Genomic DNA, 26,024 nt, shown 5'->3' with positions numbered 1-26,024 from the left:
TGGTGGATATCAGAGCCTCAAGGAAAAGCCGGCCACCACAGCGTTCTCCCCAGTGATGTAGCTGGCGTCTGGAGAGCACAGGAAGGACAGAGTCCCCACAGTCCTCTGGCTGCCCTGCCCTGCATGGAAGGGGGACAGAACTGCAGTCTCGGTGCCTGTGCTAATGAACTCTGACCTCTGTCTCCCTGCTGACCTGACTGGAGGGCCCAGCATACCTCCACCCCTGTTTCCCACCTCCCAGGCTCCTCCTGTCCTCCAGCTCCCAGCTCCCAGGCTGTGCAACCCCAGACTCGTTGAGAGGAATTTCTGATAAGCCAGGATGCAATCAGAGTCCTCTCTCCTCTGGGGACCCCACCTACCTCTGCGATCCACAGAGATTTTTAAAAGAGTTTTGCACGGCCAGATTATATTCAACCTGAAAAAATTCAGAGAGTCAGTGCTCGATAGGATTGTGACGGGCAAAAGAGTGGCTGCTCTTGGCAGATGTGTGCCTTTTGGCGAAGATGACCCCGCTTAGGGCCGGGGCTGGGGATTCCACTGGATCTTCTCACAGAAGCCAGAGCCCTGATTCTGCTACAGAGAAGTGAGAGGCTGCTGTTCTCAGAGCCCTGAGCGGCTTGCCCAGCCTGGGAAAGCACAGGGTGGTTGGCATGGGAACTGCTGGCAGCTGCTAAATCCTCACCACTCGGCCGAAGTCAGTCTTGACAAGTCCTGGAGACACACCACGCACTCGGATGCCCTTATGGGGCCAGCTCCACAGCCAAGGACTTGGTAAGTCCCAGTGGGGCAGTTTGCTGGCGGTACTGGTCCAGCAACTAAGAAGGAAAAAGAAACAGTAAAAGTACACTGCCAGTGAGGGGAGGAGCTCTTGCTGGACCTCCAGGGCTGTGGAGGATAAACCTGCTCGCCCTTAGACCCAACTCAGACGCGCCTGCCACTCCACCCCTGGGAATTACCAAGGAACAAAATTGAAGCAGGAGCAGGATGAAGTCCGGGCTTAAAGAAAGTTCCGGAAGGCAGAGGCTATGTTGGTCTATGCTCGACCCAGAGAGAAAAGCTTAGGTGCGAGGTCAGGGAATGGGACTGAAGAGACCCAAGGCCAGACCCCTGCTGTACCATGACTTGGTCGACCTTGGGCAAGTCACTTAAGATCTCTAGGTCTCAATTTCCTCATCTGCTATGTGGTTTATAAGCGCTGCCTGTCGATAGTCACAGGAATGCCATGTCTATACTGCCCCCTGGTGTGAGTTTTTAAAAGAACTCTCCTTTGAGCCCATACAGCCCCTCTGGTGCCAGACTTGGTGAATGCATGTTCAAGACACCCCTTTCCTTCAGGAGAATAGAGTACCTCTCCAGGGTGCGTGGCTTGGCGAGCAGAGCATAGACTGGATTTCAGCTCCCACTTGTCCCTGTCCCTGGACCTGGTGCCTTTGCACAGTGAACAACCTGTACAACCATCCACGGCAGCCCTGGGGGTGTGGGGTTTGAATGAGATAAAGGCAATGAGTGTGATTTTAAGTGTGGACCAGAGAGATGTTCAGTGTTTGTGCACTTGGATATTTTTATCACACAGGATCAATATTCACTTCCCCGACACCCTGGCATCCATTCCACTGCCCCCTTCCAAAGCTCCCCACTCACTGTGTGGAGGTACATAGACAGCAGCAGTGGCAATGAGCACCGCAGAGCCTCCCCTGTGAGGAGACAGACAGGTGTGATGAGGTAAAAGGTGAGCACAAGTGTGAAGCAGATGCTCCCAGAAAATGGGCTTCTGACGAGGAGACAGAACTGAGCTATAATGGGAGAAGAAGGGACATTGGGGATGGGGCCAGGGTCTCTGGGGAGAAGTAAAATCTTTTGGGCCTGAGAGGGTGCTGACGCAGCCTCCCCTGCTGGGAAAGCCCAGGACTCCCTGGAACCAGTCACAGGGGCAGGGCCAATCAGTAGCTGGGTCTCTGGAGAACAGAGCTGGGAGCCTGGAGGCAGCCGTCAGGGTGAGGTCGGTGCAGCCCAGGGGACAGCGACTCCCATAGGAGGGAAATGCGTTTAGAGTCACCTGAGTTTCAAATCTAGAACTGTTTCTGATTCAGACAAGAAGAGGTGAAAAGCAAAGGGGGGAAAACTTGGCTACCAGAGGTGTGCAGGGGAGGGACTGAAAGGGCTTCCTCTGGCCTCTTTGGAGGGGTTTGACTCTCTGGGTTACACTACCAGGCCCTGGGCCTGGCATCTGGCCTGCCATTCTCAGAGGACACAGCCTGTCAGGGGTGATTGGGGCTCTTCTGTGGGTTTGGAATTTGCTGGCCACATTCCTTCCAGACAGTCCCTTTCGCTGTATTGGCCACATCCCCGGGGACAAAGTAGCCTGCAGATGTGGTTCAGGAGGCGACGGGGACAGACCCTGGCAGCCAGAGCACACTCCTTCTACCTCCTCTCCTTGGGATATTCCACTGAGGGCTCCTTCCCCAAGTGTCCCCTTGGTGTAGAGGACAGCAAGGTCGAGTCCCGCCAACTCCACGGGCCCTCCCTGCCCTCCCCCCTTTTCTCCACGAGGGGCAGCACCTGGCTCAGCAGCACAGCCGGGACCTCATGTTCACGACCAGGATCTGCAATCAGAACAGGGTGGGGAAGCAGCCACCTCGGCTCCCTGGAGTCCCATGGGGAGGAGCTGTGGGTGTGGGTGCTCTTCTCCCAGAGTGCGGAGGAGGGGTCTGAGGGACCTGCTCGCCCACCAGGAGCATTTGGCTTACGAACCCCTCACTGTCATTCACGCCAGACTCTCCTCATGGCACATCACCCTCCAGAGAACCAGGTCAGTGAAAATAGTTATCAGGAAAGGACGTTAGGAAAGCTGGGGTGTTAGTGCCTGCTTTAATGAGGAGAGGTGAGAATTTGCACAAGGTAAACAACGGTGCTGTTTTTAGGGGCAGATGCGGAAATCTGGCTTTCCTAGAAAAGCCTGAGGCTGGGCAAAGGAGGGAGGGAAAGGAACTTGGCTGGGAGAGCCAGGGAATGTGAGAACCAAAGAGAGAAAGTGGAGCAGGGTCTGCAAGGAGAGGAAGGAAGGGGTGGTCAGCGGAGGAAGACTTGACAGGGAGGAAAGAGGGAACGGCTCAGCCTGATCGCAGGCCCCACCTCTGCGCACATCGGGGGAGGGGTCAGGATGGTGCCCTCAGAACCGCAGGGGCAGGGAGTCTGCAGAGGCAGCAGGAGTCCCTGCTGTGCTTAGTGTGTTCCATCTGGGATGCCGGACAAGGGTCCCTTTTCTCAGCCGTGTCTAAGGACAGGTGAGGTGTCCCGGGGACAGCCAGACTGGAGGGATCAGAATGGGTGCCAGTGAGTCCAGACTACAACAACCTCAGGTTTCTGAGCCAGGAGAGAGGATCTGGCCCTGAGCGGGTGTGTCCCGTCACACCTTGCGCTTGGAGGAAGGCTGAAGTAGAGAAGGTCTGCAGCATCATTGGCCACCTGGGCAGATTGACCCAGGTGTGCTCTACCCATTGGGACCGGGGGCGGTGGTTCCAAGGAACAGGGGGCAGCTGGGAACACGTGCAGGTGTGTGAGTAGATTTGGGAGACGGAGAGAACCTCACAGCTCCATGCTCCCTGGGCCACACCTTGTCCCCCACCAGCTTACCGGACCCCAGGGTGCTCCCCACCAGGGGGTTGACTGCAGCACTCACACCAGGAATTTGATGCCCCCAGGACTCTAGGGCCTGGGGGGAGACAGAGGCAGCACAGAAGGTGAGGAAGAGACGAAACTGTGGACCAGAAACCTCCTCCCTTTAAGTTCCATGTACCTGGTGTCTCTTCTCTGGAAAACATAGCTGACTGATTCCCACTGTCCTTTAAGGCTCTTCAAAAACAACCTTTTCTCTGTGAGCCCCCAAGAAGAGTGCCCACTCCCACAGTGACCACGATGGGCTCCCCAGCCTGGCATCTCCCCTGCTCCGGTCCACAGACCAGCCCCTGTCATGGGCATTGTCCCAGCTTCACCAGGCTTCAGGCATCTGTACCCTGCAGGGACCTGCCAGGGGCAGAGCCACAGTCCTGCTTAAGAATGTGGGTTTGGGGGCTTCCCTGGTGGCGCAGTGGTTGAGAGTCCGCCTGCCGATGCAGGGGACACGGGTTCGTGCCCCGGTCCGGGAAGATCCCACATGCCGCGGAGCGGCTGGGCCCGTGGGCCGTGGCCACTGAACCTGCGTGTCCGGAGCCTGTGCTCCATAATGGGAGAGGCCACAACAGTGAGAGGCCCGTGTACCACAGAAAAAAAAAAAAAAAGAATGTGGGTTTTGGAGTGAGGCAGAGCCCGCTTCAGAATCATCCCTGACACTTAAGGTCTGTTTCCCACCGTAAAGCTGTTATAACAACATTGAGCGCCTCACACACTAATGTGATGGGGTGTTGGTATATGTCTGGCACTGGGAAATATCCAAAATTATCTTAAGGAGTGTTTTGCCTTCCCTAGGCTGGGTCTGTGTGTTCTGATCTCTGCACCTGTATCACCCCCATCCCTGGCCCCTCAGCATGGACAACAGCCAGTCCCGCTTCTCAGCCTTCCCCACGTGGCACACAGTGCCCGTCATGTTCAACCGCTCCCCCTGCAGCACCGCCACCACCCAGTCCACGTTCTGCTGCTTCCAGATGCTGACCACCACGTGGGTCCCATCCTGGGCCAGACGCCAAGGTATGGTGAAGCTGATCCTGCAGCAGAGATGGCTGTGATGGCTTCAGCCCCTTCCCTACCTCCACCTGGGAGCCTGATCATGAGACATAAAATGTATTCCCCAGTGTCCCAGACTCCAAATCTGTCTGAGAAAAAAAGAAACTAACTTTTACTGAGCACCTACTATGTGCTGAGCTTTCACAGTGTCCTATCATCCATTCTATCATAAAGGCATTATTATCCAAGTATAATATTTTACAGAAGTGGTTAAGTAAAGTCACAAACTGCCCAGGGAAACAAATATGGAGCCCGGATTCAAATCCACATCTGAGTCCAAAGCACCTGCTCTTTCCAGCTTCTCACTCTGCCTCCTGGGAAATGGGAGTGTTTAATGACAGAAGCTCACTCTTAGAAAGATGACAGTTTCCAGAGCTGGGTAACAGGATAGTGGATTGGGCAGGGATGTGGGAGAAGGAAACTGACAGCAGATCCACTCTGTAATGGGGATGCTACATCCCTTGGATGCATCCCAGTTGGGTACTCCCATTACTCAGCTACATGTGGACTCGGTGACCACAGCCATTTCGGCAGCCAGTGCACAGCTCCTGTCTGCCCTACTGCCGTGCATTCTCATTGAGAGAGGGAGTGGCCCAATATGTATGCCATCTGTATGCTCTGGACTCCCAAATTTATGTCTCTAGCTCAGACCTCTCTCTTGAACCCCAGACTAGCGTATTTAAATGTCTACATTTTTACAAAATTATTTTATTGAAGTATAGCTGATTTACAATGTTGTGTTCGTTTCTGGTGTACAGCAAGGTGATTCAGTTATATAAATATATAGTTTCTCCTAATCTTTTTCATTATAGTTTATTACAGGATACTGAATATAGTTCCCTGTGCTATACAGTTGAACCTTCTTGTTTATCCATTCTGGGTAATAGCTTGCATCTGCTAATCCCAAACTCCCAATCCATTCCTGCCCTACACACCCTCCTTGGCAACCACAAGTCTGTTCTCTATGTCTGTGAGTCTATTTCTGTTTCGTAGGTAAGTTCATTTGTGTCATATTTTAGATTCCACATATAAGTGATATCATATGGCATTTGTCTTTCTCTTTCTGACTTACTTCACTTAGTATGATAATCTCTAGGTCCATTTGTGTTGCTGTAAGTGGCATTATTTCATTCTTTCTTATAGCTGAGTAGTATCCCATTGTATATATGTACCACATCTTCTTTATCCATTCATCTGTCAGTGGACATTTAGGTTGCTTCCATGTCCTGGCTATTGTTGTGCTGCCATGAACATTAGGGTGTATGTATCTTTTCAAATTAGAGTTTTCTCCACGTATATACGCCCAGGAGTGGGATTGCTGGATTACATGGCAACCTTATTTTTAGTCTTTTGAGGAACCTCCATACTGTTCTCCATAGTGGCTGCACCAACTTACATTCCCACCAACAATGTAGGAGGGTTCCATTTTCTCCACACCCTCTCCAGCATTTATGGTTTGTGGACTAAATGCCTACTTGACATCTCCACTGAGATACCTAGTAGATACCTCAAACTTAATACACCCGTGACAATTTTAAAACATGTCTGCAAACTCTGTGATATGCTTTCCTTCAGAAGTGGAGCCTAATTCCTCTGCCCTTCAACGTGGGCTGGTTTTAGTGCAGTGAAGGTGATGGTGTGTAACTCCGGGGACTAGGTCACAAAAAGGCACCGTGGCTTCCATCTTGGTTGCTCTCGCTTTCTCTCTTTCTTGGACCCCTTGCTCTGGGAGAGGCCAGCTACCAAGTTGTGAGAACACTCAGGCAGCTACAGAGAGGCCCATGTAGCCAGGAGCTACCTCCTACCAACAGCCATGTGAGTGCACCATCTTGGAAGTGGATCTTCCAGCCTCAGTTAAGCCCTCAAGCCCCTATTGACATCTTGACTGGAACCTTAGGAGAAACCCTGAACCAGAACCACAGCTAAACCACTCCTGACCCACAGAAACTGGGCTAATAAATGGTTGTCTTAAGTCACTAAATATTGGGGTATTTTGTTATGTAGCAATAGATAACTAATAAATATCAAAACTAAACTTCTCATATTTTCCCCAAACCTGCTCTATCTTCCACCTTCCCTCTCTCAGATGATGGTAACTCCATCCTTCCAATTACCCAGACTTAAGACTTTGGAGTCATCCTTGATTTCCCTGTGTCATACCTCACATCCGATCTCTCAGAAAATCCTGTTGGTTCTAACTCACTATGTATCAAAATCTAACACTGTCACCACTTGCACTGCTACTGCCTGGTGGGAGCCACTGTCATCTCTCTCCCTGTTTCCATCCTTGCCTGCCTAAAGTCTAACCTCAACACAGGAGTCTGAGTGAGCCTTTGAACACGTCAGCCGGAGCAGGTGTCTCCTCTACTTAAAAACTTGCAGTGACTCCCCACGTCATTCAGAGTAAAAGCCCATCTTAGTCCGTTCCGGTTGCTGTAACAAAAATACAATAGGCTAGTAGCCTATAAACAACAGAATTGTAGAATTTAATTTCTAACCTTCTTGGAGGCTGGGAAGTCCAAGATCAAGGTGCTCGCAAATTTGTTGTTTGGTAAAGGCCCACTTTCTGGTTCATAGACAGCTTCTTCTCGCTATAGCCTCACTCAGTGGAAAGGGTAAGAGAGTTTTCTCAGGCCTCTTTTATAAGGGCACTAATCCCATTATTCATGAAGCCTCCACCCTCAGAACCTAAGCACTTCCCAAAGACCCCACCTCCAAATATCATCAACATGAGGTTTAGGATTTCAATATATGAATTTTGCAAGGGACATAAACATTCAGACCATAGCAAAACCCAAATCCTTGCCATGACCTAGAAGGCTCTAAATGATCTGTGCTCCCCCTTGCATCTCCGACCTTACTACTATTCTCCTCCCAGCCACAGTGGCCTCCTTGGGTTCTTCAAACATGCTGAGCACGCTCCTGCCCTAAGGTTTCTGCACTGGCTGTTCCTCTGCTGAAATGCTTCTCCCTTAGATAGCCACACATCTGTCACCTTCCCCTTCTTCAAGGCTTTGCTTGAATGTCACTTCTCAATGAAGCCAAACTTGGCCACTCTCTACTCCCCTCTCCTTCCATCACTCTGGATCCCTCTTAACTTCTTCTTTTCCACCATACTTATCACATTCCAACATACTATGTCATTTACTTTTTTATAATGTCTCTTGTTTATTATCCATACGCCTTGCCTAGACTATAACCTCCAGGAGAGCACTGATCTCTATCTGCTTTGTTCACTGATGTACCTCAAGAGCCCAGAACAGTGACTGACTCACAGTAAGCACTCAATATATATTTGTTGGGACTTCCCTGGTGGCACAGTGGTTAAGAATCTGCCTGCCAATGCAGGGGACACGGGTTGGAGCCCTGGTCCGGGAAGATCCCACGTGCCGCGGATCAACTAAGCCCGAGAGCCACAACTACTGACGCTTATGCCTGTGCTCCGCGACAAGAGAAGCCACTGCGAGAAGAAGCCTACACACTGCAACGAAGAGTAGCCCCTGCTCACCGGAACTAGAGAAAGCCCGTGTGCAGCAATGAAGACCCAACACAGCCAAAATAAATAAATTTATTTTAAAAAAAAGAAAGGACATTTTAAAAGATTAAGGCAGAAATTATTAAATTTAACAAATCAACAATAAATTTGAAATGAAATTTACAAAAACATCAAAAGTAATTTTCTTCTGATGGAGCTTTGATGGGTGATGGAGCTTCAGGTGTTTTCTTTCCCTTGACTTTCTACTTTACTTCTCTTACTAGATTTTCTAGGAATAGTATTGCTTTTATAATACAAAGACTTTCTTTTTTAAAAAAAAGTCCTGTAGGGCTTCCCTGGTGGGGCAGTGGTTGAGGGTCCGCCTGCTGATACAGGGGACGCGGGTTCATGCCCCGGTCCACGAGGATCCCACGTGCCGCGGAGCAGCTGGGCCTGCGCGCCACGGTCGCTGGGCCTGCGCGTCCAGAGCCTGTGCTCCGCGGCGGGAGAGGCCACAGCGGTGAGAGGCCCGCATACCGCAAAAAAAAAAAAAAAAAAAAAAGTCCTGTAACACTTACCACAGAGGATTTTGAAAGACTCTCTTCAAATGGCAACACATTTAAAGCTCCAGTAGTAAAATCTGCTTTTTAAATTTGATGACCTTGGCTAAGTTACACACTTAAACTGTATGAAAACTGGCCTGTTCTTAGATTTTCTGAACGATTACCATGGTCCTAATCAGCTGTAAGCAAACGTCAGCCACACTTCCTAGACATAGGGATCAGTAGGAAAACTCTAGAAGGAGTTCCCTAAGGGATAAGATCAGGCTTCCTGTCCCCCACAGCAGAATCCTAAGGAGCCTCAGCCCAGCCTGACCTTGTGTTCTGAGGAGAGGAAAGCCCAGAGCCTCTGAAAGTGGAGAGTGGCAGGCCCAGTAGTGCCCCTTTGATCAGTGGCTATTGGCTTCTGCAGCCTGGACTGGAGATTTGGCGTTTTATCCTCAGGGATTAAAAAGAAAGAAGGAGGTTTGTAAATCAACTATACTTCAATTTAAAAAGAAAGGAAGGAAGGAAGGAAAAGAAAGAACGAAGGAAGGAAGAAAGGAAGGAAGGAAGGGGGAAAGTCAGTGTTCCCTTGGATAAGGACCTAGTACCCGAAGGGTAACCAGGCAGGGCCATAAATGAGTCTTTAGAAGAGCACAGGCATACACACACACACACACACACACACACACACCCTTACTGCAGTCTGGGCTGGACTATGAACAGCCCCTCACTGGCCATACTCTGGTCACTCACGGTGGTGACCAAGGCACATCCCTCACCTCTAGGCTCCCGCAACACAATCCTGGCATCTTGCGGGATAGAGGGTAAGCTAGGCAGAGATAAATTCCTGTCTATAGTCCCAGCCCTGGGGGGATATTCCTACCCACCTTTCCTAGGAGATAAATTGCCTTTCTGGAGAGCACAGAACCTTGCCTGAGATGTGGATCCTAATGACCCTTCTTTGATTTATGGGTGGGGAGCTTCGTAAAGCAGCAGCTCCTCTCTGTAGATTCCCAGATACTGTCTCCCATGGGCATAGACATTTAAGGCTTAGCTTCAACCCCCATTCCTTCTTCTCTCACACCCCCTTCAGAATATTCCGATGAGCTCAGCCTCCCCTTCCTATTCTACCTCTTAGTCTTCTTTTAGAGTCATTAGAGCATCGGAACAGACTTTCTGTTTGCACAAATCACACACATGGACACAGCCCAGACCCAAAAAAAGGCCAGCCCCCCGAATCTGTCTACAACTGGCTCCATCACACTCAGACGCCTTATCTTTGGAGGTAGTAGGAAGGGAGGTCGAAGTAGGGGTCACTACCATACGATAGTGGGAAAGCCCCAAGAGGGAATGAGTGCAAAATGAGGGGAGGAGAATGGGTCACCCATGGAGAGATCTTAGGAGGTATGTGCATCCCACATCAAGAATGTCATTTGATGTTCAAGCCACCAACACAACTGTGATTCTCCATTTTACTCAGTGCACTTCGTAATGGCTGTAATTATGTTTCAGTTGGTAACATACTTATCTGTATTTCTGACATTGCACCATTCAAATCCTTTACTGCGGTGACTGCTTATTCTGAGTGGTGTCTGCCACGCCCAGGACATTGTTCCGCAATTCTAGCGGATTGACAGACTAAGAGAGCGAACCACATCCTCTGCAGAAGCACCAATGTCCTTACTTACGCGATGAACTTTGCCAACACCTTCTCCCTGAATATCTAGTGTTTACAACTTTGCAGTTGATCCTAGTGTTCTGTGATGGTTTGTTTCATTTTATAACTGAAAGTCTAAGTAGATATTAAAGTAACAAACTTCCAGGCTACAAAGTATTTTACCCCATGGCACTGGAAGTATTTTGAAACCCATGCTTTTCTGTTTCGTGTTTACCCTTAATATTATATCCCGAGCAGCCTTCATGGCTCTAAATAGTCTTTTAAAATATGATTTTCAGCAGATTGTATATGCCACCTAATAGATGAACTACAATTAATTAACAATTTCCTGTTGTTGAATTATTTATGTTGTTTTCAGTTTTTCCTTATTATGTATAATGCTGTGTTTATCCTTGTTGATAAAGCTTTGCTCCCCTACCTGATGAAATCTTTAGGCTAAAGGCAGATTAGTAGAATTGCTAGGAAACAGATATGAATATTTTAAAGTCTCAATGCAGCTGTCAAACTGCTTTTCAAAAGTCTGTACCATTTTACCCTCCAGACAACAGTGTATAAGGGCCCATTTCCTTCACTAATGGTAACGCTTTTTAAGTTTTGCTTATTTGGGTAATAATGTGTACAGAAATTCAAAGAAAGTGTGCAAACCCAGCGTGGCCACGTCTGGGTTATGTGGTCTGGCAAAAGTCATCAGGCTTTGTTGTATTTGAACCATAAAAGTTTATGACTGCTGTATCTTCTTCAGGAATTATAAAATTTTATCAGTTGAAACATCCTTGTTTAAATGCATTGTCTTCTAGCATCCATTATTCCAGACAAGAAATCCGATGACAATCTAATCGTTATTCTTTTTCTATATTACCTACTTTGCTTTCTATGCAATGAAAAATGGATGAAAAGTTAGATATATTATAGCACATCCATTGAATAGAGTATTATGCAGCTTTTCAAAAGAATGAATTATGTATGTATTATTTACCTGAATGGATGGTCCTTATATATTATCGAGTGAGAAAAGCAAGTTGTAGAGAAATATATATCATTTTTATAAAAACAAACATCAACTACAAAACTCTACACATCTGTAATTGTATTTTGTATACATTTTCTAGTCTAGAGAAAGGAGCAAAAAGGTAGAAACCAGGCTATTCCATTTTTTAATTTTTCTATTTTTTGTCCGTGCTGTGAGGCATGCAGGATCTTAATTCCCCAACCAGGGACCAAACCCGTGCCCCCTGCAGTGGAAGTGCAGCGTCGTAACCACTGGACCGCCAAGGAAGTCTAAGGCTGTTGGTTTTAGATTCCTTTTTATTTAGGAGAGAGGGTGAAGATTATGGGGGTACATTAATAACATAATTAACACTACTAATGTTATTTCATATCTGCTGAAATTTGAATTTTCTTTACTACTAGAGGTTAGGAATCTTTTCACGTTTATTAATCATTTATTTGATTATATTCTTCTGTAAATTTTCTACTCATATTTTTCCTACTATTCTATTGGACTGTCTGGAGTTTGAGGGGAATCAATTTATAGAAGCTCTTTACATTTTATCAATAGTATGTGTTGCACATATTTTCTGCGGTATATCATTTGTCTTTGACTTTGTTTATGGTGCCTTTTGCCATGCAAAACTGCTAAATGGTTATGTAGCCAAATATATTTACCTTTTTCATTTATCTTTCTCATATATAAGCTCTGAGTTTCATGCCATGTTTAAGAATGTCTCATCCATTTTAAGATTATTCCTAAATATTATTTTAAATTTTAATTTTGTCTACATTTAGATCTTTTTTAATTTAATTTTTATTGGAGTATAGTTGCTTTACAATGTTGTGTTAGTTTCTGCTGTACAGCAAAGTGAATCAGCTATACGTATACATATATCCCCTCTGTTTTGGATTTCCTTCCCATTTAGGTCACCCCAGAGCATTGAGTAGAGTGCCTTGTACTATACAGTAGGTTCTCATTAGTTATCTATTTTATACATGGTAGTGTATATAAATGTCAATCCCAATCTCCCAATTCATCCCAACCTGCCCCGTTCCCCCTGGTATCCATACATTTGCTCTCTACGTCTGTGTCTCTATTTCGGCTTTGCAAATAAGATCATCTATACCATTTTTCTAGTTTCCACATATATGCATTAATATACAATATTTGTTTTTCTCTTTCTGACTTACTTCACTCTGTATGACAGTCTCTAGGTCTATCCACATCTCTGCAAATGACACAATTTCATTCCTTTGTATATACGTACCACATCTTCTTTAACCATTCCTCTGCTAATGGACATTTCAGTTGCTTCCATATCCTGGGTATTATAAATAGTGCTGCAAGGAACAAAGGGGTGCAAGTAGATCTTTAATTTTATGGGATATATCCCAATTGCCCTCAACACATGGGTCAGAGAACCACTGTGAAGATTCTGCAAGCTACTCATTATGTTTATTGCAATTACACATTTAGGATGGGGAAAATAACAACAGAGTGAGTCTGTGGACCAACTAGACCTACTGTGAGTCACACTTGAGCTCAGACTCTATCGGTCACTTGACCATCATCAGCCCCTGCTTTAACTAGTAGGCACAGTGGTGTTTTGGGTCCCTAGGAATTAGTATCAATTCAGAGCTAGTATCTTAGTAATCCCTGAAATGTCTGGGTATTGTCTTTCTCCAATGAAGAGTAACCTAAAATATAATCACAAGTACTTTGGGGGAAGAAGATTTATGGTATGTATAAGTGGAAATGATGGTATGTACTTTTGGAAATGATGCAGAACTATTCTTCAAGGGGATCCAGCTCCCTTCTCAATCAAAGGGCTCTGGATCTATAAATTGACTTAGATCTGGAAACTGAGTAAGAGATCATGACTCTCCACAGAGGTGACTCAGGTCAGGTTTTTTTTACTACCAGACTAGAGTTTTTCCTTTATATAGATCAAACAATCCTCTAATGAGATGTCCATCTATTTTGTTCCTATAAACACTGTGATCAGTTAGCTCCTGCCAAAATCTCTGCGAGCCAAGTCATTCTGATTACTGGTATATCCCTGTTGCTCTTTACAATAGATACAGGAGCCAGGAATAGGAGATGTAGGGAGCAGCCACTACCCCAGGGCTGAAGCAGAGCCCCCAAGGAAGGAAGAAATCTGGAAAGTGGTCCCCTCCCCCAGGACTTTGATCCAGATATGGTTGGAGGGAGCATGGCTATGGCTCACTGGATGGTGAATTCAGCTGAGGTACCATGCCAGGAAGAATTACTGGAGAGTCACCTTCAGGGGTGCCAGGGGGAACCATCTCAGGAAGGTTCTGAGCCTCAGAACTCACTGCAAAGCCATCAGAGAGGTGCTGGTGGAAGCCATATGTGCAGAGGTGTGACACTGTTGGAACTTACTGGAAAACTGCATTTTGGAGCATCAGGAGAAGCAGTGTGTGGGGAGGTGCTGGACCACAAGAGCCTGCTAGAGCAGGAGGAAATACCCCTTCCTCCACTAGTGTCACTCCAGTGTCCTGTGATAAAGTCTAACAACATGGCAGCTGGCAAGGGGGCGATGTTTCAACACCACAAGCAGGGCAACAATGGGTGGGTTTGGAGCAGAAAGGCAACGGATTTATAACTGACACAGTCAGCTGATGACCTCCGTCTCCTTCTACTCACTTCACTTTTATGTGGATGGTTTTGTGCTTCTATACTGTTATTTCAATAATGGCTCCAGAGTCAGTGGAGACAAACACATGTACTCAGCCTGCCATCTTGAACAGGAAGTGTCAGTTAAAAAAAAAAATCTGTAAAGAAGCGCTGGGAAAATATGAAGCACTGATACCAACATGGTTTTTGAAAAGGGGTCACTTGAGTTGTAAGCCCATCACCACTATTAGCTGAACAGCCAAGTCGTTGAACTTACAACTTAGGTAGTTTAACTTTAAAAGCCATGCTTCTGCATAAAAGTTCCCTATGTCTAAAACGAAAATAATGCTTTCCTGACTGTGGGACTGAACTGACTAAGTGATGTAATTGTGTGAAAGTGCCTAGCATGGTGACTGACAATGGAAGGGACTCGACAAACGCTAAGGGAGCGAATGGCAATCAATAAGTAATATTTTCCCTTCCCTTCCATCTTCCTGATAGATGTGACTAGAATGGCAAGCAGGCAGTTGACAGATGCCAAAAAATTATTTTTCTTTTTACCATTTTCTTAAAATTATTGAGCATTTAATAGGCAGTGACATGCCAAGCCCTGAGAATATACAGATAAATAACTCAAGGTTTCTTCCCTTAAGGAATTCACACCTGATGGACAAGACTGATAAGGAAATGCATATTTCAACATAGTGTAGTATGTGCTGTGATAGAGGCAATGTAAGGTGTGATTATAAGACCTCTGAAAGATTATAACCCAAACTGGGGTGGTCTGGAAGATTAACCCTAGGTTGCATCTGAAAGGATAAATAAGTTAGCAAGATAAAGAGTGATATATTTTCAAAGCACAGGGAGCATATATACAAATGCAGAGGGTAGGAAAAGCATGGGACATTCGGGGAAGTCCAAATATTTAGTAAGGCAAAAACATAGATAGTTAAAGTGGTGAAAAATTAAGGTGGAAAGGTCGGGCAAGAAACGAGATTTGTAGCAGAAAAGTGATATACTCCCAGTTGCATTTAGAAGAAATCTTTTGCCACATTTGGAGAAAAGATTAAAGAGAAATGAGCCTGGAAGTGAGGAGAATATTAGAAAGTTGCAGCAGCAGTAAGCTAAGTGAGAAGGTAAGAGGGTCTCCCCCAGGACCATTACCATCATGACTCCATTCCCCATGATGTCTAGGGATGGTTGCTTCTGGAGCTGTGCAATGCAGAGCCTACACAGTCCTGGACCAAACAAAAGCAAAGGCGGTATGACATGCAGAGACAGATTTGAGAAATATAATTGTGAAATGTAATTGACAGAATTTGCTGAGAGAGTAAAGAAGAGGAGGAGTCGGCAACAATATTCAGATTTCTAACAGAGGCAAATACTTAAATGTGGTCCTAGTCACTGTGATTGGAACCTTAGGACAAGGGCATATTTGGGTAGATGAACAATGAGATTAGATTTGGGAGATGTTGTTTTGGAGGTGTCCGAAGCACACCTGAGAAAAGATACCCTGGTAGGCCGTGGACTATATGAGTGTAGAGACCAAGAGGCTCTAGACTAAAGATGAGGATCTTGAAGTGTGTAAGTAGAGATAGAAGCTCTGGAAGTGAATGGATTACCCCAGGAGAAGTTGTGTAATGAGACCATAAGAGGGTCAAGAGTACAGCACTGAGGGGCAAGTCATCTTAGAGATAAACATTGGTCTGGAAAATAAGTTGAGGAGGAAAAAAAGTTAGAAGAAGAAAAACAAAAAGAACCACATCTCTTGAAAGGCAGTGGAGGAGAATTTCAAGAAAAAAACATAAGCAGCATCAAATTCGAGAACCAGGATGGTAAAGGGTTCATCAGATTTAGAAACTAGACAGTCAAGAGTGAATGGCAAGAGCAGTTACGGAGGAGTCGGGGGACAGAAGCCAGGTTGCCTCATATGAAAGATTGAATGGTTAGTTCCTGTATGAGTCAGGATCGTCTCTGTTTCAAGTGTCAGAAACCGAACTCAGACTCAGCATGGAAATGGAAAGTACAGAATAGAATTGGCTTCTATCATAGTTATTAATAGATCCAGGGACGCTCAGAAATTGTTTTTCAGAAGATGGTCAGAATCTCTATCTATCTCATATCTCCTTTTTCTTCCTTCTCTCACCATCTCTCAGCTCTGTTTAAATCTGTGTGTTGGCCTCTTCCTTCAGATAGACTTCTTCCAAGAAGCACGTAGCTAGCTACCGCATTTCAAATACTCTCAGAATTATAAAATCAGAAGAATGGGAAAAGTCTTAGCTCCAGGGCAATCCAGCAAGAATTCTGATTGGTCCATCTTAAGTCATGTGCCCATCCCTGAATCAAACCCTGTGGCCAGGTGAATGGAGTATTCTTCTTGCATAGCCTATATTCAGGGGAAGGATGTTTCCCCGAAAGAAGAGATTCTGGATAGAGAAGCAATATATATCTACTATATTCCACACCTTAGCTGCTTAACATTCCGTTTGCCCATATGTACAGAAGTAAAAATGTCCCCACGTGATACGATGCAGCCATCCCATTTGCAAATGAAAATGCACCATTTCTTGAAGAGAAACAACTGAATGTCATGTCTAGTTATTGCATCCAGATCCTTGAAGCAAGTGCATTCCTCTTACTTTCAAATCTTACTCTTTCCGTCTATGCAACCTTTGACTGATACATTTCAACACTCCTGACAGATGAAAAAATGATGGAGGAAAAATTGAAAAACATCTTAATTAATTAACAAAAAAGCTATCACCTGGAAAAGGAAGGGAAACAAACAACAGTCACCAATCCAAAGTTCTGGGCAGGGGTAAGATGGAGGAAGGAGTTTATTAGTCAGCCAATATGACTGCCTGCCACCCCGCCCACTCAAAGAACTCTTTTGTCCATTGCCCTCCATGGCCATGACTGAGAGGGGAATAGAAGAGAGTCATCAAAAAGATCCCTGTTAGAACATGAACTTCTATAGTAGCCCACTTTCTGCTGGCACAGTTTATGAGAGGTGGGGGTCTAGGGTCGCCTTTGAGGCTGAGGAAACATACCCTCTTCTTTTGTCCAGGCTTGAGGTTTCATTGCTAGTCAACTCTCCCAACACTGTATAGACTTTAGAACTGTGTGTTCACAGAACTGGGCCCTACCCTTGCTGTTCTCTCTCTTAGCCATAAGCCTTGGAACTTTGCCCTTAGCCCCAGGCTTAAACGCAACTGTGAAATAATAAGTGAGGCAGAATAACCTGTACCTGTGACCAGGCTGCAGCCCACTTGCTGGCCTCGTATAGAGAGAAGGATTACTTAGTTCAAGGAAGGAGAGATGTGGGAAGGGACCAGGGAATCTGGTTTCCTTCATTTTTCTGGCCTCTCAGGTGTCCCAATTTTATCTCCCTGCTGATTTCCCATCTCCTTGACTTTTATGCTAATTTTAGAAGGGGCAGAGATTCTGGGTTTTGCAATTCTGTGAGAAGCACGGTTAACCCAGCCTCAGCAATCCTGTCCCCAGGCGGAGGGGGTCTCCGTGTTGTCCCTTTTCTGCTTTCAGTCGGCTCAGCTCAAATCAAAGCTGTCTCTGTTTTGTAAGACCTTACTAAACAGAGACACAAGAAACAGCCAATATTTTCTACCATCCTGGTATTTTTCTACCAAGTTTCCTAAAGCTCCAGCTTCAATAGCCATTCGGTCCGAGACAGTTAAACTGCAGTGAGAAAGAGTTTAACCAGTTACGTCAGTATCACCTAACACAGAAAGGGCCTCTCACTCAGCCAATTTCACATTTTGGAGTCTCTCTACCCTTTTAAATCTTGATTTGACTCAAGGTTCTTCTTTCTGTCTTATTTTTAGAAACATGCAATAACTTGCAGTGTAATGAAATGTAGAATTTAATTGGTCTTTAAAATTTAAAACCTTTTTCAAGGCTACTGGACAATGATGAACTTTGTAGATAGATTGACTTATAATCGAGATCCTACATAGAATGTTGGATGATGATAAGGTCTAGGAAGAAAAATGAAGCCAGGGAGAGGAGTATGGGTAGAGGGGTGCACTTTTATAAGGGTGTCACTAAGAAGGTGACATTTGAATAAAGACCTGGATGAGGTAAGTTTGCAAACCATGCAGGTATTGGGTGAAAGGTATTCCAAGGTGAGAAAACCGAAAGTACAATTGTCCTCGTGTTGGACAAAGCATGGCTGCCCAGGAAATAGCAGTGAAGACAATACAGTTGAAGTGAAGTGAGCAAGGGGGGGCGACGGGCAGGATACACATAACAAACAATTTCCTTATTCAGGGTCATTCAGGTTATTTCCGATATTTTTATTTTATAAATAGTTTTGCACTCAACATTTCATAAATTATTTCTTTAGAAGAGATTCCCATAAATGGAAATCCTGGATTAAATGGAGTCAGATTCTTGATTCATAATGTCAAGTTCATTTCCTAGAAAGGTGTAGAGTTTCCACTTTCACCAAAAATGTATGAAGGTACTCATCTTATCTCTCATTACCATTAAGTGCTTTCCTTTTCAAATATTTGTCAACTTGGTGGGCAAAAATAGTAACCCATTATTGTTTTATTTATAGTTACTTGATTACTAATTAAATTGAAATTTTTTAATGTTTATCGGCTGGTTAGATTTCCTTGTTATGCACTGTTTTTCATAAATGTTGCTCATTTACCTACTTAGGCATTAGTATTTTCCTTATCCATTTGCACGGTCCCTTTGTTAAACTTACTGTCTTAGTTCAGGCTGCCACAGCAAGTACCATAGACTGGGTGGCTTATAAACAACAGACATTTATTTCTCACAGTTCTGGAGGCTGCAAGTCTGACATCAGGGTGCCAGCATGGTCAGGTTCTGGTGAGAACACTCTGGGGTTATAGACTGCTGACTTCTCATGGTATCCTCACAGAGTGGGAAGAAAGCAAACTAGATCACTGGCCTCTTCTCATAGGGCACTAATCCCATCATGGGGGCTCCACCCTCATGACCTAATTACCTCCCAGAAGCCCTCCTCCAAATAGCATCACATTGGGGATTAGATTTCAACATATGAATTTGCGGGGGACACAAACCTTTAGTCCATAACACTTATTAAATCTTGTTGTCATTTCTACTGGATCTCCCAAAATAATATGCAGGAATAGCTCAGGGTCATGAATATTGTGCTTGTTATCACTGCTCCGTCACTGCAGTGGGAGTCTCCAGCAAGGTACTGCTATATGTAAGATTCAGGCTCATAGAACTCTACACTTTGTCTCTCTCTTTTGAGGCCAGCAAAGCATCCTATCTCCTTCCTCCAACTGCCCTCGCTGTCACTCAGCTCCTTCCTACTACAGGTTCCACCCTGTTTGCTGTTCAACTCATTAGTCCATATTTTACAGCAGTCTTCCTCATTATAACGTGATTTTTTTTTTTTCCACAGAAAGGGTCATGTGTCTATGGTGATGCAAGAGAAAGTCTGTGCAGGGACGTTGCAACTTTCACTTATTTTAAGAGCTGGTTAAAGCTGATTGAGGTAGAGTCAGTGGAGATCCTTAAAGGGCCCAGCAGAGGCCAAAACTTTGCAGCAAAGTGAAAAGTAGGAAAGCATAAAGAACTCATTTCTTGTCATTGCAATTACCTCTCCTAGGCGTGAAACTTTTCACATGCATCTAACAGTAACTTTCCATATTCAATGATGTTTTTCATGTATTGCCTTACGCTTATGGTCTGAGGCAAATTTTTAGACAACTTAGACAACTTTTTATTCATTTTTTTTTTTTATTCATTTTATTTTTAAATAAATTTATTTTTGGCTGCATTGGGTCTTCGTTGCTGCGCGGGCTTTCTCTAGTTACGGTGAGCAGGGGCTACTCTTCGTTGCGGTGAGTAGGCTTCTCATTGCAGTGGCTTCTCTTTGTTGCGGAACAAGGGCTCTAGGCACACGGGCTTCAGTGGTTGTGACATGCAGCCTCAGTAGTTGTGGCTTGCGGGCTCTAAAGCGCTGGCTCAGTAGTTGTGGCACATGGGCTTAGTTGTGGGAATCTTCCCAGACCAGGGCTCAAACCCATGTCCCCTGCACTGACAGGCAGATTCTTAACCACTGCACCACCAGGGAAGTCCCACACAACATTTTAAAACCACTTTGTTAAGGAAAAGGTAAGTATTGTATGGCAGCTACAGAATGATAAAGGATTACTGGGAAAGCTTTCTTTTTATAAATGAGAGAGAGTTTAAACATTTTTCATGTGAAAGGTAAACAAATAGTAGGAAGGGAGAAATTCAGCAGCATAATTAATAAAAATGGTTCTACTGCAAAGTCTAATAGCCTCTCCCTTTTGTTTACCCTCCACATGCAATAAATCAGTCTTAAAGTATAATTTTCCAAAAAATGATATCATGACTCTCATACAAATATAAAATGAAAAGGTGTCAAAATCTTATTCAACTCATTAATTAACGAAAGAACCAATAAGATGTTACAACCAGTTCAAAGGACATTTGAGAAGCTAGGTATTTATAGGAAATGTTAGAATAAGATTTGGGGGTTAGACAAAAAACTGATTAATGTCCAACAAGACAATAAACCATAATCTTTGGGATTATCAGTTCTAATAGACAGAAATTATCTGCATCTCCAACAGATGAAAATGTACACATTAACCTTTGCTCTCAACATTTCATAAATTATTTCTGAGATACATTGTTGCCCTGCTTGTGGTGTTGCCAACTTTTTTGGGAAGCAGCCTCATAGCACAGGGAGATCAGCTCGGTTCTTTGTGACCACCTAGAGGGGTGGGATAGGGAGGGTGGGAGGGAGACACAAGAGGGAAGAGATATAGGGATATATGTATATGTATAGCTGATTCACTTTGTTATAAAGCAGAAACTAACATACCATTGTAAAGCAATTATAATCCAATAAAGATGTTAAAAAAAAAGAGAGATAAGAAGGCAGAAAAAAAAGGCATTTGTAAGTAGTTTGTAATAGTATGGAAATGCTTCAGTTAAAATGCTAACTGAAAAATCATGACACAAACTTGTATACGGAAAGGCTGAAATTATACTAACATAAATGTCTACATATAAAAATGCTTGAAAGTAAATAAGCTTGGAATAAAAGTGACAGATTAAATATGTACTTATCAAATTTCCCACAAGCAGTATACATTGCTTCTATATTTAAAAATCTACTATTTTTAAATGCCTAGTTATTCCTCAGAGAAATGGCTGATTCTAGGGCTGGAGCAGGGAAAATACAATATAAGCCTGGAGCATATTGTACGGCCAGAAAGTAAACAATTGCTAAAAAACAAAAGCAAGAAAGAAAGGAGGGAAGGAAGGAAGGGATGGAGGGAGGGAGGAAGGGAAAAAGAAAAAAGAAAAGAATAGAGATGGAGGGATGTCAAATGGACAGAGGACCCCAAACTGGAACAAGTGAGAAAGAAAATAAATAAGGTAACACTGAATTTTAATCTAGAGTAGAAAATTAATATACATGTATCCATACTGATACCAAAAAATGACTGAATAAATAACTAAGCGACAGGGGTACCGATCCCCTGTGCAGTCGAAAATCCATGTATAACTTTTGACTCCCCCAGAACTTAGCTACTAATAGCCTACCGTTGACCAGAAGCCTTACTGATAACATAAACAGTCAATTAACATATTTTGTATGTTATATGTTATGCACTGTCTTCTTACAGTAGAGAAAAGAAAATGTTTTAAAGAAAGCCATAAGGGAGAGAAAATACATTTACAGCACATATATGTACTTATTGAAAAAATCTGTGTATAAGTAGAGCTGTGCGGTTCAAACCCGTGCTGTTCAAGGGTCAACAGTAATATATGTAGATGCTTTCTTTTCCCAGAGGTGGAGACTTGATACCTCCTCCCCCACGTGACGGGTGGGCTGGACTTGGAGTCTTGCTCCCAGAGAATTGAGTGTAGAAAGGGAACAATAGTAACTTTAGAGTGGAGAAACCTGGCAGACACTTCCCTATCCAAGTAACCAAGGTCAACACCACCATAAATGCCATGCCGCTGTCTTGTACTCCCTGATAGGATGAGATAGGAAGTACACTTCATCTCTGTGTTATCTTCCCCAAACTTATCATCCCAGTCTAATCATGAGAAAATATCAGACAAGCCCAAATTTAGGTACATTCTACATGGTGTTGACCAACAGTCTTTAAAACTGTTAAGGTCATGGAAAACAAGACTGAGAAAATGTCACGGACAGGAGGAGATTCAGGACATACCAGGATTAAATACAGTGTGGTAACCTGGATTGGAACCTGGAATAGAACCTAGAACAGTGAAAGGACATTAGTGGAAAACTTGGTGAGATGCTGGGAATTCCCTTGGTGGTCCCATGATTAGGACTCTGTGCTTTCACTGCTGGAGCCCAGGTTCAGGGAACTGATATCCCACAAGCCGTGCAACCAAAAAAACAGAAACTTGGTGAGATACGAATAAAGTAGATAGTTCAGTTGTAATATTGTACCAGAGTTAATTTCTTAGTTTTGATAAATGTACCATTGTTTTCTATAAGATGTTAACATTAAGAGAGACTGGGTGAAGAGTATATAGGAGCTCTATCTTTGCAGCTTTTTAGTAAATCTAAAATAAATCCAAAATAAAAAGCTAATTTTTATACGTACCTTAGCGGATTTCAAGAGACTGTTTCTTAAACTTTGAATGTAGAATTTGGCAATGATTATTACAATTGTGAATAGGTAAATCTGTTACTAAAATTTCACAACTTTAAATTAGCTATACATTTAGAGATTTTAGGTAATATATGAGAACTGAGTTGTTCTTCTATTTTCTGAAAGAATATGTTCCACTTTCACTGTGGAAAACTCTAGACACACTTCCAAGGCAGCAGGATTCACAGGAGGGATCAGATGGAACCCCCTCATCCCTCCTTGCCTAGCCCTGCAGGAGCCCTCCTGAGTCTCTAAGGGTGGGGACATTTAGGCTGCTGGTGCCCCCGGCAGTGGCTGATGCTTTTGACCACAGCAAGGAATGGGGATTTGACCTGATATCTCTGGGTACAGAAGAAATAAGGAGGTAAACACTTCTCTGATAAGAACTTGACTCCCGGCCCTAAGACTCTCCCTCTCTATACTCTGGCCCTCCCGGTGGTGACCAGTGCAGGTCACTGACCACTGCCTCCCTACCCCCCAAAGCCAACCTTAAGCCTTGCCGAGCAGGAATTTTGCCGAGAAGAGTTATGTGTCACCTAGAGGACTCTGGCCTCTCCAGTGTCTACAGCCGTCTGTCCCCAGGGAATCCCCTGAAGGAAATAAACATTCCTACCTGGGACTGATGGACTCAGATGCTTTTGTCTGTTCCTTGAACAGAAGCCTGGGCTGCAGCAGGCATGGAGCTCTGCTGATCATCCTGAGTATTCTGCTGTATAAGAGCGTCATCCTATTTCCTCTTGTCTCTTAGGACTCTGCCCTTAAGCTCACCTGGTCCCTGCCCACCACACTCCCAAGCCCTTTGCTGAGTCATGAAAACATCTAAGCAAAATGTGATATCCTTAGAGTCACATGTAATATCCCTGAGTGACCCCTTATAAGGCAACATCCTACCTCCAAAATTGTCCCAGCTAGGCTTCTGGTAACAAAAGGTCCTGGAGGAAGACCTTTCTCCAGGGGTTCACATTCCCAGGAGAGCGCAGGCAGAGGGGCATGGGGTGATGACTGCAGTAAGAGGAAGAGGCCCTAGGAAAGGGAGTGGACCATACAGGGGCTGTGCATATGTTTGCACTCACGCAGGCACGTTGCCTGACACTTAGGAGGCCATCAGTATCTATTTGTCAAATACTTATATATTACATATGTGTGTGTGTATATATATATATATATGGCACAGAAAAAGGAGAGACATGTATCCAAATGTCCCTTAATGGCCCAGAGAGAGCCTGGAGGAAAGCAGTCACATATTGAAGAACTGGAGAGCTATGGCCATGGAGAAATATTTCAGTAGGTTTTTGTCAAATTCAACCCATTCTAGACCAAGCCACCAGCACCACCTCCTCTTGATGCACATCTGTCATGATGAATTATATGTGTCTATGAGTTGCATGTTCAGATCTCTGACATCTGTTTGGAAATTCTGCTCATTCTCTGCAGGTGTCCTGACACGGAGAGCACTGTTATGCAATTTTTAGGTGCTCCAGAAATGCTTGTAATTTGACAGACTGACACTGAACAGTGGGCTTACATGAGCTTTAAAAATGTGTTTATCTGATCTCAGATAGTGCTGTCATCCTACATATGCCATGAAATTTTTCTATTGCGAAATATTTCAAATGAATGGAAAAGAACAGCATAATATATAGCCAACACCCACGTTTCACAAATATTAACATTTTGCTCCATTTGCTTCACCTTTTTTTCAAAACTAAAACATTCCAAATTGAATAGAAAGCCGTTTTGTGCTTCTCCAAGATCCCGCTCCCCTCTCTCCACCCTCCCCAGAGGTGGCTGCCGTCCTAAAGTTGGGTGCATCTTTCAGGCCCATTTTTTTACATTTTTACTCTGATATATGTTCATAAATAATATATCTTGTTTTGCTTCTTTTTTCTTTTGCCGTACGCGGGCCTCTCACTGTTGTGGCCTCTCCCGTTGCGGAGCACAGGCTCCGGACGCGCAGGCCCAGCGGCCATGGCTCACGGGCCTAGACGCTCCGCGGCACGTGGGATCTTCCCAGACCGGGGCACGAACCCGTGTCCCCTGCGTCGGCAGGTGGACTCCCAAACACTGTGCCACCAGGGAAGCCCTGTTTTGCTTATTTTTAAGCTTTACCAAAAGTGGTATTACCCCACTGTACCTATCATGCTGCAATGTACCGATTTTCATCAGCTTTGTGTTTTGGGAATTGAATCACAGCACATGTCTCTAGTCCATTCACTTTCACTGCATAGAATGAGTATTCTCATTGTTTGAATAGACACTATTTACTTACCTGTTTTCCTGTTGATAGACATTTGGGTTGTTTTGATTTTTATCTATTTCGTATAATGCTGCCATCTCCTTGCCCCACACATGTGTGAGCTTTTCTGTAGAGTTTATATTGGAAGAGGGGAGCTGGGTCAAAGGGCACATCCATCTTGATCTTTAGTATATACTACTAAATTTGTTCTCCGAAGCCATTGTACCGATGTACACTCGTATGAGAGCTCCTGTTCCTCCACATCGTTCTTAATGCCTGTGCTCTCAGACATTTCCATGTTTGTCATTCTGATAGATGTGAAATAGCATCTTGTTTTCCTAATTACCAATGCAGTTGGTCCTCTTTACATGTTTGATGGCCATGCAGGGTTCCTCTTCTGTAAATTGCCTGTTCGTTCTCTGTCCACTATTTATTGGATTGTATGTCTGGTTTTTATTGATTTTAAGGGTTATTTGAATATTCTGAATGCTAATCCTTTTTGATAGACTACTCTCTTTCCCCCTACTTTTTGTAATCATCTGATGTCCAGGTTATCACTCTTTATTCCTTGTTCATCCTAAAATTTTAGCACCTTGTTCATTGTCTCTCTTTCCAGCACGAGCACTGCCTTAATTATTAGGGACTTCAATATTCACAAGGATGACCTTCTTAGTTCCTGATCCCCTCCCCCAAGCCACACACTCCACAGTCATGCCACAGACCTTGCCATTAACATTGCCTTCATTGTCTTGATGACAAGCATCCCACTCCTTCAGTGTTTATCCTTCAACACACTCTCTCCAACAGCCCGACTTCAATAATTCTGCAACCCTAATGGAACCTGCTATCCATTGACCTGCCAATTTTTCACATCTTCTTACCCCTTCATGTCCCCACCTCATACCTTATCTGGCTTAGAATCCACACTCCATCATTATAGTCACTTCTTTGTATGTGTAGTTGTTCCTTTGCTCCTCTCTTCCTCCCTTGAACTTTTCTGGAAAAGAAAAAAAAGAACCAACATTGAATAAATATTACATAATATTTAAT

General features: G+C 44.3%; 1 protein-coding gene across 1 annotated transcript in view; it reads right to left on the bottom strand.

Annotated features, from left to right (window-relative positions):
- Positions 1 to 740: 740 nt before the first annotated feature.
- DHRS2 (dehydrogenase/reductase 2) overlaps positions 741 to 26,024 on the bottom strand; it is a 60,921-nt gene continuing 35,637 nt past the window's right edge. The window contains 4 exon segments of the mRNA XM_024753270.1: positions 741 to 815; positions 1,642 to 1,694; positions 3,634 to 3,712; positions 4,562 to 4,700. Coding sequence (XP_024609038.1) covers positions 741 to 815; positions 1,642 to 1,694; positions 3,634 to 3,712; positions 4,562 to 4,700 — 346 coding nt within the window.

The sequence above is a fragment of the Neophocaena asiaeorientalis genome, unplaced genomic scaffold (genome assembly GCF_003031525.2).
Source record: "Neophocaena asiaeorientalis asiaeorientalis breed wild unplaced genomic scaffold, Neophocaena_asiaeorientalis_V1.1 scaffold1186, whole genome shotgun sequence".
Taxonomy (NCBI): Eukaryota; Metazoa; Chordata; class Mammalia; order Artiodactyla; family Phocoenidae; genus Neophocaena; species Neophocaena asiaeorientalis.
The sequence above is the reverse complement of the archived record's forward strand: the minus strand, read 5'-3'. Positions and strand labels throughout refer to the sequence as shown.